Genomic DNA, 14,722 nt, shown 5'->3' on the forward strand with positions numbered 1-14,722 from the left:
GAAGGTTTGAAGAGCACATCGAATTGCTCTCGAGTTCTGCAGATTGATGTGTAATGTTACCTCTTGAACAGACCTAGTGCGAAGACCGTCCAGGTGAGCTCTCCAAGCAAACATAGACGTGTCTGTGGTGAGCACCTTCTGATGCGGTGGTATGTGAAATAGTAGACCTCTAGAAAGATTGGTTAGATTCATCCACCAATGAAGAGACAAAGAGATGAGATGACTGTAATCTTTTGAGAGATGGGATCGAGAGCCTGAGACCATTGAGAGGTTAAGTCTGAGGTGAAGTCTTGCTAGAGAGGTAACATGGACTGTGATGTGCCCCAAGAGTTGCATTATCTGTCTGGCTGAAATGGTTTTTAGACAAGAAACCTGCTGGCAAAGTGAATTAATGTATCTTGTCTTTGCAATTCATAGGAGCCCTTCTCAATACAGCTACAAGTTTTTCTTCCTCAACAGAGTTTGAGGGTTGAAGTTGAGGCTTTCGAAAACTGACTTCGAACCCTAGTTTATCGTCGACTGTGTTGCTGAAAGTATTTCTTGAAGGGGAGTCAGCTTTTATTAGCCAGCCCAGATATGGGAATACTTGAAATCCATAAATACGTAGAGTTGCTGCTATGACCACCAGGCACTGGGTGAATACTCTTGGAGAAGACGCCAGGCCGAATGGCAGAACTTTGTACTGAAAGTGGTGTTGAGCTACACGGAACCACAGGAATTTCCTATGAGCTGGGTGTATGGATGTGTGTGTATGCATGCATCGTTGAGGTCTAGAAAGCATAGCCATTGGTTTCATTTTAGAAGTGGGTCTAGAGTCCCTAGGGATAGCATGCAAAAGTTTTCTTTTACTAGATATTTGTTCAATTTGTGGGGGTTGAGAATTGGATGAAGACCTCCTGTTGTCTTTGGAATTAGAAAATACCTGGAGTAGAACCCCTGATTTTTCTGAGAAAGAAGGAACTACCTGGATGGCATTTAGTTGAAGCAAAGCTTCAATTTCCTGAAGAAGGGATGTCTGTTGAGATGTGAAAGAGGGACTCTTGGAGGGTGATTCGGAGGTATTTCGAAATGAAGTGAGTAACCCTCTGTGATGACTTTTCAGACCCAAACATCCATTGTAATGAGAGCCCAACATCGATGATAATACTGTAATCGACCTTCGATAGGTTGCGGAAGAGGCTTCATAGGGAATAAAAAGATCATGCTTTCTAAAAGCATGTCAAAAAGATGTGCTTCTGAGGGGCAGACTGAGATTTTTGAGGTTGTTGCTGTTTCGGCCTATTCTGTGGAGGTGGTTTGGATGAAGAGGATGTTGCAAAATATCTCCTCTTATAAGGGTAGGCAGCAGGTCTTGGAGCTGACTTAGATGGTTGGGATTTGTTCTTTGCCCTGTTCAAAGAACTCCAGTTTTGCTCGTGTTGCGTGAGCTTTTGGGTGGCCGCCTCTACACTATCTCCGAAAAGTTATTCTCCAAGTCATGGAATGTTGGCTAACCGATTTTGCAAATTAATGTCCATGTCGGAGATACTCAGCCAAGCCAGATATCTCATAGTTACAGACATGGCGGATGCCCTTTATGACATCTCAAATGCATCAAATGCCGTCTGGGCCATATACTTCCTGGATGAAGAAGGCTGTGAGTCATCTGTTGGAACTCTTCCAGATGTTCTGAGGGGAGATACTGCTCAAAATTGGTTAACTTTTTGACTAGATGTTAGACTATAACTTCTATATGTCCTTTTACTTTAAACACTCTATTGGCCAACATTGAATTTTGGTAGAGGCGGCGCCCAAATTTATCCATCGTGTGACCCTCATGTCCCGGTGGTGTGGATGCATAAACTCTGGTACTAGATGACTTAAGAGTTTACTCCACCAACAGCGATTGATGTTGCAGCTGTGGTTTGTCAAATCTCAGGCAGGGAATTATTCTATAAAGGGAATTTTCCCAATTACAAAACAGGGCCTCCTTGAGTAGATTATGTAAGGACAACTTGAGAAGCTCCTTACATCATAATCTTAAGTGTCCAACAGCTCAGTCCTGGGCTCAGTGTCAATTTCCAGCTTGATAGGCAGGGCCTTCCTCAAGGGGAGATATGATTTCAAATACTTGAAAGGTATTAACGTAGAACAAAATCTTTTCCAAAGAAAGGAAAATAGTAAAACCAGAGGGCATAATTTTGGGTTCAGGGGTGGTAAACTCAAGAGCAATGTAAGGAAATTCTTCTTTACGGAGAGAGTAGTAGATACCTGGAATGCGCTCCCAAGAGAGGTGGTGGAGATGAAAAGGGTGACAGAGTTCAAAAAAGCATGGGACGAACACAAGAGTATCTAGAATCAGAAAATAATAGTAAATATTGAAGAACTAAGGCCAGTACTGGGCAGACTTGCACGGTCTGTGTCTGTATATGGCCGTTTGGTGGAGGATGGGCTGAGGAGGGCTTCAATGGCTGGGAGGGTGTAGATGGATTGTAGTGAGCTTTGACGGAGACTTTAGTAGTTGGAACCTAAGAACAGTATCAGGCAGAGCTTTGGATTCTTGCCCAGAAATAGCTAAGAAGAAGAAAAAAAACAAATTTTTAGATTAAATCAGGTTGGGCAGACTAGATGGACCATTTGGGTCTTTATCTGCTGTTATCTACTATGTTACTATGTCTCAACAAGGATCTCGAATCGGTACCATGTGGCCTCAAGGTGCTATGCTAATGCTGGGCCGTACCAAGGAAGTTGATGACAGCGGTGTACCATATAACTTGAACATGTCACAGAGCTCCCTCTTAAAGAACGTCGCTTCTTAGCCTGTATCGAGGGATTTGATACTGTTAAGGCTTGCGACGTTGGGTGAGAAGAGAATGGCTTTTTAGCTGGCTTACCTGATGCCTGAATGCCATCCGATGCTGGTACCACTGGTACTGCAGGCTCTGTATGTTTCCATAGCCAAACTGAAGAGTTTTTCTTTCTGGATGCGGTGGGCGTTTAGCAAATACTTCTGCAAGGTGGAACAGCGCAAGGAGGAGTCCAAATGATTTTCAGGGCCCAAACACTGCAAAACCAGTTATGGGGGTCAGTTATGGATATAGGCCGCTGATGCAGACAACACTTTTTAAACCCCATCAATGGTTTTGACATGGATTGGAATATAGTGTCAGCAAAATTAAACTCAATGATTGATTTTTAACAAAGGAAAACCAGACACTGTGAAAACCGACTTAAAAACAACTCACAACGGCAACCAAAAAGCCCTCACGAGGGCCAGCTCCCAAGTGCGAGACCCAAAAATAATAGAACTTTTTTAAAGTAAACAAACAGATAAAGCAAATCAATGGCTATAAGCCAAAAAATACAATTAAGAATGGGTCGAAGACACGCAAACAGACGAAGTCAGAACACAACTTTGCTCCGCGGAGAATGAAGAACTGAGGTACCACGAGCTGGTGGGAAGGCACTTGCAAAGTTTCTTAAAACTTAGTACAGTTCACTTTTCATACTGTATGTACTGGGCTCAGTGGATGATGTAACCCACGTGTGAGAATATGCTGCCTGCTTGTCCTAGGATTGAAAGCATAGTAACATAGTATATGACAGCAGATAACCTGTATGGTCCATCTATTGTGCCCAATAAAATAAACTCATAGCATAAGATATGATGTGATACTATATTTGCAAAACTACAAAACTGATGAAAAATGCACTGAGAACTGGCAAGACGGAACTTCTCTGCTCTGTGGGAAAACAGACTGTTGGTCCCACGCACTCACATTAAGTGAAAAAGCCACCTGCGCATGTGTGATATGGTGCTACTAAAGGCATCACAAGATACTAGAATGCTGGGTAGCATCTCAGCCAGGCTCCATCAGATATCACCCGTGTGACAAATATCTTGCTTGTTGTAATATAACATATACAAAATAATTTAAGTTATATTAGATTCTTTTTAAACATTCAGAGTTTTATAGTATATAACCTATACAGTAGTATCTTAGATGAGTTAGAACTGTTGACTAAGGGCTCCTTTTACAAAGGTGTGTTATGGTTTTTAGCGCATGCACAAAATTACCACGCGCTATAGTGTGCGGTAGCCGAAAATCTGCCTCCTAAAAAGGAGGCGGTAGTGGCTAGCACGCACGGGAATTTAACGGGCGCTATTGCACACGTTAAGGCCCTAGTGCACCTTTGTAAAAGGAGCCCTAAATATATTCTGATTTAATGGTTGGTTCATTTGAGCTTCAGATAACTGTTGAAATGTTTGAACCTGTTGTGGAACTCAAGTCGCATTCATTTGTGTGAAAGTTTAATATAATTAATTTCCTTTAGGAAGATTTTCCAGAGTTAAATGTGAGTATACATATGTATTACAGTTTAAGGAAAGTATTAATTCTAACTCTAGCATTTGTATTCTACTATCTAACTTACAAGTTCAAAGTGGATAACAAAAGTTCACTGGTTGCTATCAGGATGTCACGTATGTAAAAAAATAAAAATAAAACATTTAGTATTTTAATTCCATAATTAAAAAAAAAAGTCTGGAATATATAGGATTTCAAAATGACAAATAATGTACTAATTTGATATAAGAACTCACATCTTAATTTGCAAATATTAGTATAAACATTTTATATCTAAATCATTTTATATTTGGAAAATGCAAGTATAGTTACTCATTTGCCTGTAGCAAACATTGCTGTGGAGGAAATAGTATTCCTGCTGTGGATTGATTCCACATCTGTATATTTTGGTTCTCCAGGAAGGGGCCTAAGGCTCTGATTGGCCCAGATGCCTAATGCCCCTCCTGTGGGGCATCCGGGCCAGTCAGAGCCTTAGGCCCCTTCCCGGTGCATCCATGGGAGCGGCCTTATGCAACCTGGGCCAATCAGAGCCTCAGACCCTTCCCTGGCGCATCCCAGGATGTTACCGGGGAGGGGAAGGCCCATTTTGGAAGATGCAGGCCAGCTAGGTGGAGGGAATTGGCATCCTTCAGGTCAGACATCTATATGGGGGTGTTGTATAGCAGCCAGGAGAGAGAGAGTGTGCATCTCTCTTACTGCATATATGTTTGTGTGGGGGGGAGGAGAGGTTGGGTGGCAGTTTTGCTTGGCAGTGGGAGAGTGGGCACCTCTCCTGCTGCAGGGGCGGGGTTTTGTGGTGGGAGAGATTGGGCATATCTCCCACTGCAAAGGGGGGTGGGGGTATTGGTTGGCAGCGGGACAGAATCGGCTTCTCGCTGCTGCAATTGGGGGCGGTGGTTGGTAGCGGGAGAATAGGTATCTCTCCCGCTGCTGGGGGGAATGTTGCTGCCGCTGCTGGGGAGGGATTTTGTGATGCAAGGGGAGAGAATGAGCATCTCAGCAACACGTCTTTTTAGCAGTCTCTGAAACTGCCATGCTGGGGTTTAAACAGTGCAGTCACTGTACTGCACCCCTGGACCAGTTGCCACTTTTAGAAAATGGCTTGACAATTTTTAAGAATCCAACAGAGGGTTCATTTCAATGTTAAAGAACCCATTTGCATGTCATTGGAAACGGCTAGAAACCTCACTAAAGACAGATAATCTGTTTTGATAATCTGCTGCTAAAATGCATGCAGGCTAAACCGTCATCAAACAGTTTAACAAACGACAGCATTAAAGTTTTGAGAATCTGGACCTGACTACAGATAATTGAGAGGTTAAAGGAATTATGATGGTTATATCAGCATCATCTCCCAATTTTAAATTGTCATACGCATTGAAGTACAGTGGAACCTTGGTTTATGAGCATAATTCGTTCCAGAAGCATGCTCGTAAACCAAAATACTTGTATATCAAAGCGAGTTTCCCCATAGGAACTAAGGGAAATTTGCTTGATGCGTTCCCTCCCAAGGCCAGCAGCGCTGCCCCCCCCCCCCCCCGAGAACTGGCATTGCTCTCCCCCGCTCACACAGGCCCCCCTGCCCGAACAACTTCAAACTTACCCCCCGTTTGGCACCGGCACGCAGCTCATAGGGACGTGCCGGTGCCGCTTGAAGAAGTTCCTGCCTCTGCTGGGCCTTGAACATGCATCTGCGCATGCTCAAGGCCGAACTAGATTAGATTTTTGAAAAGAGCCAAGTTTTCAGGTGTTTGCGGAAGGATTGGAGGGAACTTGAAACTCTGAGCGGGGATGTGAGGTTATTCCAGAGTTCTGTGGTTTTAAAGGGGAGGGATGTTCCTAATTTTCCTATGCGGGATATACCTTTTGTAGAGGGGAATGGTAGTTTCAGTTTTTGGGAGGATCTGGTGGAATTAGGGTTAGAGGAATTCCAGAAGAGTGGGATAACGGGAGGGAGGATGCCATGTAGGATCTTGAAGGCTAAACAGGCACATTTAAAGAGGACTCTGGAGTGAACTGGGAGCCAGTGAAGTTTGGACAGGAGTGGGGAGACATGGTCGAACTTGCCTTTTGCGAAAATAAGCTTGGCCGCGGCGTTCTGGATTAGCTGAAGTCTATGGAGTTTTTTTTTAGTTAGGCTTAAATAGATGGAGTTGCAATAATCCAGTCTAGAGAGGATGGTGGCTTGAACAAGGACGATGAAGTGAGAGTGATGAAAGTACGATCTCACTTTCCTCTGCATATGAAGACTAAAGAAGCATTTTTTTACCAAGAAGTTGAGGTGGTCATTGAAGGAGAGAGAGGAGTCTATGATGATGCCAAAGACTTTGCTTGAAAACTCAAGCTGAAGAGTGGAGCCAGAATATAATGGGATGGAGGTGGGTAAATGATCTAACATTGGGCCGAGCCAAAGTAATTTTATTTTGGACTCATTTAATTTCATTTGTACAGAATGTGCCCAGGAATGGAGGTTCATTATACATGCGGATATGTTCTCAGCGAGATTAGCGAGGTTCGAGTCGGTCTCGAGGAGGATGAGGATATCGTCGGCATAGGTGTAGAGAGTTTCCAGGGGGGATAGGTGAAGAAGTTTCAGAGAGGACATGTAAATATTGAAAAGGATAGGAGAGAGGGGTGAGCCTTGCTGGACTCCACATATCGGCTTCCAGAGAGGGGATGAGGTACCGTTTATATTAACGGTGTAGGAGCGTAAGCGTAGGAATTTCGAGAACCAGTCTAGGACTATGGAACTTATGCCTATTTCAGAGAGTTGGAAGATTAAGATATCATGATGGACGACGTCGAAAGCTGTGGAGAGGTCGAATTGTAGAAGTACAGCGAATTTGTTGCGAGAATGAAGTTGTTGTACCTTAGAGATTAGTGAGGTTAATAGGGATTCGGTGCTGAAGTTGGGTCTGAAGCCGAATTGGTAGGGTAGGAGAATAGAGAATCTTTCTAGGTAGGATGAGAGTTGAGTGGATATGATGGATTCTAACATCTTGGTTAGGAGAGGGATGTTTGCTATTGGACGGTAATTGGAGGGAATAGAGGGATCAAGGTCGGTCTTTTTCAGTAGAGGGGTTAGTGCAATATGTCCCATTTCGGAGGAGAAAAGGCCCGATGTTAAAGCAGCGTTTATAAGTTTGGTGAGGGAAGCGATGGCCTGTGTAGAGATATTCTCGAATAGGTAGGAGGGGAAAAGGGTCCAAGGTACACTTGCAAGATTTTAGTTTGAGGCAGAGTTTGGAGACTTGCAATTCGGAAACAAGCTCAAAAACGGTCCAGGATCTGTCGGCTGGAATGGGATTGGAGACAAGTAGGGAAGGGTTGAGGTCGGTAGAGATTAGGGAGTTGTAGGAGACTGTAGGCGGGAAGGAGCATCTTAGGGTGGTAGCCTTTTCATTGAAGAATTTTGCAAGGGCATCCGCTGATAGCGACGAGGGGAGCAAGGATGGGTCCTTTCTTGTAGTTAAGGAGCACCAAATGTTAAACAACGCACTGATCTGGTTGTTGGAGCTGGAGATTTTATCTCCGAAGAAGTTCTTCCTGGCTTTTTTTAGTAATGAATTGTAACGTTTAACATCTGATGCCGGGGGTGGGGTGGGGGCAAATGACAATGTAGGCCCTTGGAGATGTTGGATGAGAGAAGCCACCGCTGCAGAGATTAATGAAAAAGTGAGGTGAATTTGAGTTGGTGGGAGAGCGGATCTGTGGCCTGAGACCATTGTGATTGTTTAGGAGGAAAGGGGGAAATAATTTTGAAACAGATAAAATTAATAGAATATTAAGTGTGATATTGAAGTAAAAAATGTTGTATTTATTGTTACAGTTATTGTAAGATTTGAAAAATAATAAAGAATCGGGGGAAAAAAAAGAGTGTTGGGGATCCCTGAGATGAAGATAGGCAAATGGAGTAACATGTACTGTGTAAGTCACATGCCCTGGGAGACATCTGATGCACTGTAATGGTTTGTCGTGGCAACATGTTTTTGCAGAAGCAAATTATATTGTCAAGCCTGGGTATCTTCCAAAAATTTTGTCAAATCAAAGTCTACCATACTCATTTGATCCAAACCCCCTTCTACTGGAACTTTTTTCTTTTGGGGGATATAATAATAATTTGAGAACATAATTATATCAGAATTGGGAATCCCTAGTATCCTAAAGATACTTCCTCAGAGCAGTGGTCTTTTGATTAGATCGGTGTTGATGTGAAGACCTGTGGATTCAGTACCTGGAAGAACTCATGTCGGTATCCTGATGGAATGATGCTTGGGCTATGATGGTACTGATGGAACCTAAGTAGGTACCAGGACTGGTTGTGTCTGCAACGCAAGTGCCAGCTCCCTTTGAAGTAACTCTTGAAATTGTTCCTGCAAAGGTTGCATTGGTACCGTAGATGTTGTCAGGACAGCTGATGCTGTCAGTGGTGTAGTGTGTCGAGGCGTTGGTGACTTCAATGAAGAGGCATGCCTCTGAGGAGACAATAACTGCAGTGAAGGAGACCTTGACTTCTTGTGTAGGCTTTTGGTATGCATTGACTTGATGCTTAAGAAGATGCCAGTGTATGAATAAAGGGAGAAGAGTGGGTATGCTCCTTAGCATTCTTAGGAGGAGAGGTAGATAGTACCTTCAGAGCTGACACCGAGCAGGATGTTGGGTGCTGAGTTTCTCCTGCTGTAAAAGTCAAGCCTTCATAGAATGCTTTTGAAGGGTAACACAGTGGAGACGAGAGTCGAGCCGGTGCCCAGGACCAAGACACTAAAGGTACAAACTGTGCGGGTCAGTGATGGAGATGGCCCTGTTACACAAAGAACACTTTTCAAAACCACTAGAAGGATTGGACATCGATGGACAGTCAGATTGAAGGACTCGGTTGTGGTGGGGATTGAGTAAAAGGGAACTTAAAATTTGATCAGTGCAGCCTGCCCGCAAAGAGGCTGAGAGGAGCCCAAAATGCAAAATCAAAAAAAAAAAATGTAAAGAAAACAAATTAAATTAAGGAAAGAAAATAAGAGAGGAAAAAGGTTGGGAAGACAAAAATTACTTTAAAAATTGCACATGTTGGAGACACTCCAAAAACACCACTACTTAGTTCTGCAGAAGACTAAGAACTGATGGCCCATGAGCTGACGGGCAGGAAGTCAGTCACACATGCATGGTACGGACATGGGTCTGGCCATCTGACTACAGCAGGATTTTATTTCTCGGTAGAGTGCTTTGGCTTTTATTATTCTGTGATTATTGTATTTGTATTTTACATTAATAAACTTTACCATTTTAACTCTTGGAAATCTGGGAATTGGTTCTACATAGTTGACTTTTGTGGTACCTGGTCCATTGCGGTGGGAGTTTGGGCCGTTCTTGTGCCGTTAACCACCCCATTGTGTTATTTGTTTTCAAGAGGGCTTGCTGTAGTTACATGAGACAGCCAGACCATACAGAATTTCAAATATCCTTTGTAGCTCATTTTAAACATCATATGGGCTTCTGTGGGTAATCGTAGTAATTTTTATTTTAAAAGATGTGTCCATTCAATAATACTTTCTAGCGGAACATAGTAATCTAGATGTATTTTGAAGAGTGAAGTTGAGTGCAGTTTTTTTTTTTGTTTGTTTTTGAGACCTAAAGTATGTTTCATAGTGATAAAACATATGCTTGAATAATTTTGAATTTCTCAAAAGAAAATGTATAGCTGCTGTAGTAGAGTAACCATTGTCTTTAACCATCCAATTTTTAGTTTCAGACTATGATTACATCTCATTGCATGAAGATCAAGAAGAAACAGATCAGCTAGACTTTGACAAATCTTCCACAATCCCCAGGAACAGCGATATCAGTCAGAATTATAGGAGAATGTTCAAGACTAAGAGACCTGCCTCTACAGTGAATCTTCTTGCTGACCCTGATTCAATCATTAGGTCACCCTATGTGGCAACCATTAAGAGAAAGCCATCGGGTAAACCTCCCCTCAGGCGTGGCACAATAAGCAGCATTCCTGTTCCTATAAAGACACCAGTGGTACCAAACTACTTCAACCATTCCTCAGGGATCTTTAGTGGGCGAACTAACAGTGAAGAATTTGTAAATATGCAGGATGCTAGATCTGATCTTTCTCAAATGAAATCCTGCCTTTATGCGTCATCCCAAAGTCTCAGTGCAATTCACACACCGTACTGTGCAGTAATGCCTAATCAACCCTATTCTTATTATAGGAATATGTATCAGTCATTCCCTAGTTCACAAACAATAATAACAAATAGCCTAAATACTTCAACTATAAATAGTGTAGCAGATCCTAGGTCAGAACAACAGACTATTCCTTATGATTTTCAGAGAGTGGAAAACACAGAGTCCTGTTTGGGGACCTATGGCCTTCAGACATGTGCCCTAACTCCAACTGAAGACAATATGCTAAAACTGATCAGGCGTGGAGTGAAACTAAGAAAGACTGTAAGTAATGATAGGTCTGCCCCTAAAATTAATTAGGTGGAGGGATCTTGACAAATAGTCAAGTTTTAGATTGCATTATGTTGCCTGGTGTTTAGGAAGCTTGATTTTATTTTCTGTGCATTTAAAACGCACAATTAGCTTGCTATTCTAATACTCAAAATGGCTTCTCAACAAATGTATTCAACTAGTACAGTTTCTGTTTTTAGCAAGTAAAAACTTGAGCTTTTAATTTAATAGTATGTAATAGATAATGACACTTTGGGTTTGTAACCTCTGTACATCTAAGTTGTTGAATTGCAAGTTTATTTAAAATCTAGTAGAATCTTTTTTAAATATGCTTTAAAATATTCAGATATTTGTATATATTAATGTAAGTTTCACAATATTTTTCTTTGATTTTCATCCTTGTAATAACCAGCATTAAAACTATAGGGTTTTGGTGGTGTACGGTTACTTTTAAGTGAATAATTGTATAAATACCCTTTAAGTTTATGTACAATTGCACTAAGTTACATAGCACAATAGAAAACACTATTATGTCATTTTAAATAGCAAAATTCATACTCTTGTACTATCAAAATATCTGTACCACCCTTCATTTCCAAATGGTCTAAGTTCCCCCTCTAAAGGTGAAAGGAGCAGTTGAGCTCTTTGAGTTATGTGATTGATTTTCATTCATTTACTGTATCTAATTCCTGTTCCAAAACTCACTAAGTCCATGATATTTAATGACTTTGTTGAATACTCTATGCAAAATTCATTCAGTCCAAAAGCCATTACTTATCTTTCTCAAAACTGCTGCTGATGGACAAAGTGAGTTTTGGAAAAGTACTCTTCAATTATGGATTTATTGTTGCTTCCTACCACTGTTAATATAACCTTACATAAGAGGAGAATATGAATATTCATCCTTAAGTTTGTTGTAATATTTCCCAGTCTTGTGCCTAAATTTGATTTAAACTAGAGACAAACAATATAAGTGGATATGGGTTGGACAACACCATCCCCAAAATTTAGCCTAAAAATGCTGAAAAGCTCTTCATTCACATATTTTAGTTACTGTCTGCTTTTTGTCTCTAATGTTTAAAACAGATCATTTTATTATTTTGTATAACATTTGATTCTTCTTTGTCACAAAATAGATGTTTATCCTGTTTTATTTTCCAGCACATTGAATTATATCTAGTAGTGTACCACTAGAACAAATTGATTGAAAGCAACCATGTTCAATAATTTGATTATCTGCGAGGACTGGAGATTTCCTTTTACTCAAAAGGACAAAGTCCCCAAATCTGTGAGGATTGGAGACTGATTTCCTTTTACCCAAATAAAGGATGACCTTTTGAACCTGGATGCCTTCCATCTTGTCACCCTGTTCCTTTTGTTCTGTTGCTGCCATGTGGGTTTTGGTTCTTTTGGTGGAGCATTATACCACATACTATACATATATCTATACATGTATATATTTTAGATTACTGTATTTTTCCTATGATATCTGATTATATATATATATGCCCAGAGGACATAAGCATGTGTCAATATCTGAATGAATCTGGTTATATTTGTTGCCTACACCTTCACTTTTGGTACAGATATGAATGCTTAATTTATACTAGCAGTGGACAGGTTAAGCCAATGTCAGCTCTTTGAAGCTGGTCACCACTTAGACCACTGATAAGCAAATCCACTGGAGCTCAGGGACATCAGACTAATTCCATCTATAAAAAGCATTACTATTTCTCTGCAATGATCTTGAAAGTATGAATCTAAGAAATTTGTCAGCTTAGAATTATACTTTCTCTTTGCCTTGTAAATTTTTACAAAATACACAATTTCTGAAACAGTTCTATGTTCTTGAAGGGTTACAGTTGAAATATTTGACTTTACAGATGTTTTTTATGCCACATTAAGGAATAATTAATTATGTAACAGTAAAAAATAATTCAAATCATAAATGTCATTATGTATGAAATGCTGACTTACCTCAGAAATAAAAAGCAATTGTATAAAAATGATTACAAAAGGTGGTTTTTGTTTATCTGATGCTGGATAACCTTTAGGTGTGACCTGTGTGGCTCCACTGGCCAGCTTTTCTTTGAACAGAGAAGTCTCTTCCTATGCAGCATATCTACAGTATATCCAGGAGTAGGAACTAGATTAGTTGTAAGAGGGACGCAGTTAGATTTGAATCCAGAGCCCAATATCCTAGAGGTATAACACTAGTATAGAGAAACAAATAGTGAGACCTGTTTTCAACACTTACAATTTGGCAGCTAAAAGGATGTGCCTGATTAATTTATATGCATATTTGCCAAAGTAGCAAAATGAGAATAGTAGAGAATGTCAACAGTGCAAAAAAAACTAAATAGCCCACCATATGAATTCAAAAAGTGCAAGTAATCTGCTCAAAGAGAAATACAAGTTATGAGGAAGTAACCCTTGGTTGTCAGCTTATTCACAAGCCCAAGTTCTTTATGGCACTGCAGTCATGTTTTATGGAGATTTTTTGAGAAATTAGGTCTTTTTTTAAAAATAATATCTTTATTCATTTTTAAATCAAACAACAAGTGCACAAAAATGTATCGTACATTAATTCCAATATCTAACACATAAAATCTAATAGTATAATAAACCCCCACCCACCCACCCTTCATCAAATTCTCAACCAGAAAACATTATATTATATTATGTAATATATTATAAACATAGCATATTAAATTTCACCCCAAATCCACCCTCCCCCTTGAGTGTGCTAGATAATTCTAAAAAAGAAAAGAAAAGGAAAATATCAGTTGATATCTATTCATCACAATACTTTGCCAATGGCCCCCCAAATCTTTGCAAAGTTATTATATTCCCTTTTTGTAACGCTATTGCTCTTTCCATCTTAAAAATATGGCATAACGAAGTCCACCAGAATGTGTAATTAAGATTTTTGTGATTTTTCCAATTATTGGTAATATGTTGAATGGCAACCCGTCATAATTAATAAAAGTTTGTTGTTGTGTGATAATTGACTCTTTTTTCTCATAACCATTCCAAATAAACAGTATCATAGGAAAGCACAACATGGTTTTCCAATAAAGAATTTACTTGAGTCCAAATTGAATTCCAAAATAACTTGATATAGGGACAATAATAAAGTAAATGATCTAGTGTCCCTGGTTCCATATTACAGTAATAAGAATAATACAAAATTGGCTAACACACCTGGTCCTTGGGGAGAAAGTCTAAGGGGGATGGGGCAAATCTACAAGATAATAAATAATGGACATCAGTATGAGCCCTTCATAAGTGAATGAATGTGGACCTCTGGCTCAGGCAATATCTCAAAAGGTGACCAGCACCAGACCGCAGTCTAAATGAGAATAGCCTCATACATCATATAGTCCATGTGTGCCTAAGAAAGATTCCACATCCTCCCAAAACCAAATAGACTTTTTTGCACCAAGGAATGGGCAACACATACATACTTTCCCTGAAAACACACCTTGTGAATAAAAAAATTTTTCAAAATGCATACAACAATAAATATGATGGGTAGAATAAATACTATAAATATACATATAAAATATAACAGTGTCTGTGTGTAAAGTGCAAATGAGAGAAATAAATAAATACTTAATAAATAATCATAAAGAAAATATAAAATGCAAGGTGCTTCATAAAGTACCAAATGTGTGGCAAGAATAAGACATAAAGTGCAGATGCAACCTATAGCACCATAAATGAATAAATACTTAATCAATAAATATGAAGAAAACACAAGGTGCAAGATGCTTCATGAAATGCAAAATATATGGCAAGAATGAGACATAAAGTGCAAATGCAGCCTGTAGCACCATGAAGAACACTATAAATATAAGGTGCAAATACAGGTCCCCCCTAACCATCCGTTATTAAGGTCTTATCAATTAAAGTGC

At 40.0% G+C, this 14,722-nt stretch overlaps 1 protein-coding gene across 1 annotated transcript in view; it reads left to right on the forward strand.

The window, feature by feature from the left end:
* LOC117368898 (protein MTSS 2-like) overlaps nt 1-12,220 on the forward strand; it is a 157,311-nt gene extending 145,091 nt beyond the window's left edge. Inside the window, exon 13 of the mRNA XM_033962642.1 lies at nt 10,087-12,220. Coding sequence (XP_033818533.1) covers nt 10,087-10,835 — 749 coding nt within the window. The 3' untranslated portion in view covers nt 10,836-12,220. The remainder of the gene's footprint in view (nt 1-10,086) is intronic.
* Nucleotides 12,221-14,722: the final 2,502 nt, after the last annotated feature.

Source organism: Geotrypetes seraphini, chromosome 11 (assembly GCF_902459505.1).
Source record: "Geotrypetes seraphini chromosome 11, aGeoSer1.1, whole genome shotgun sequence".
In the NCBI taxonomy this organism is placed as follows: Eukaryota; Metazoa; Chordata; class Amphibia; order Gymnophiona; family Dermophiidae; genus Geotrypetes; species Geotrypetes seraphini.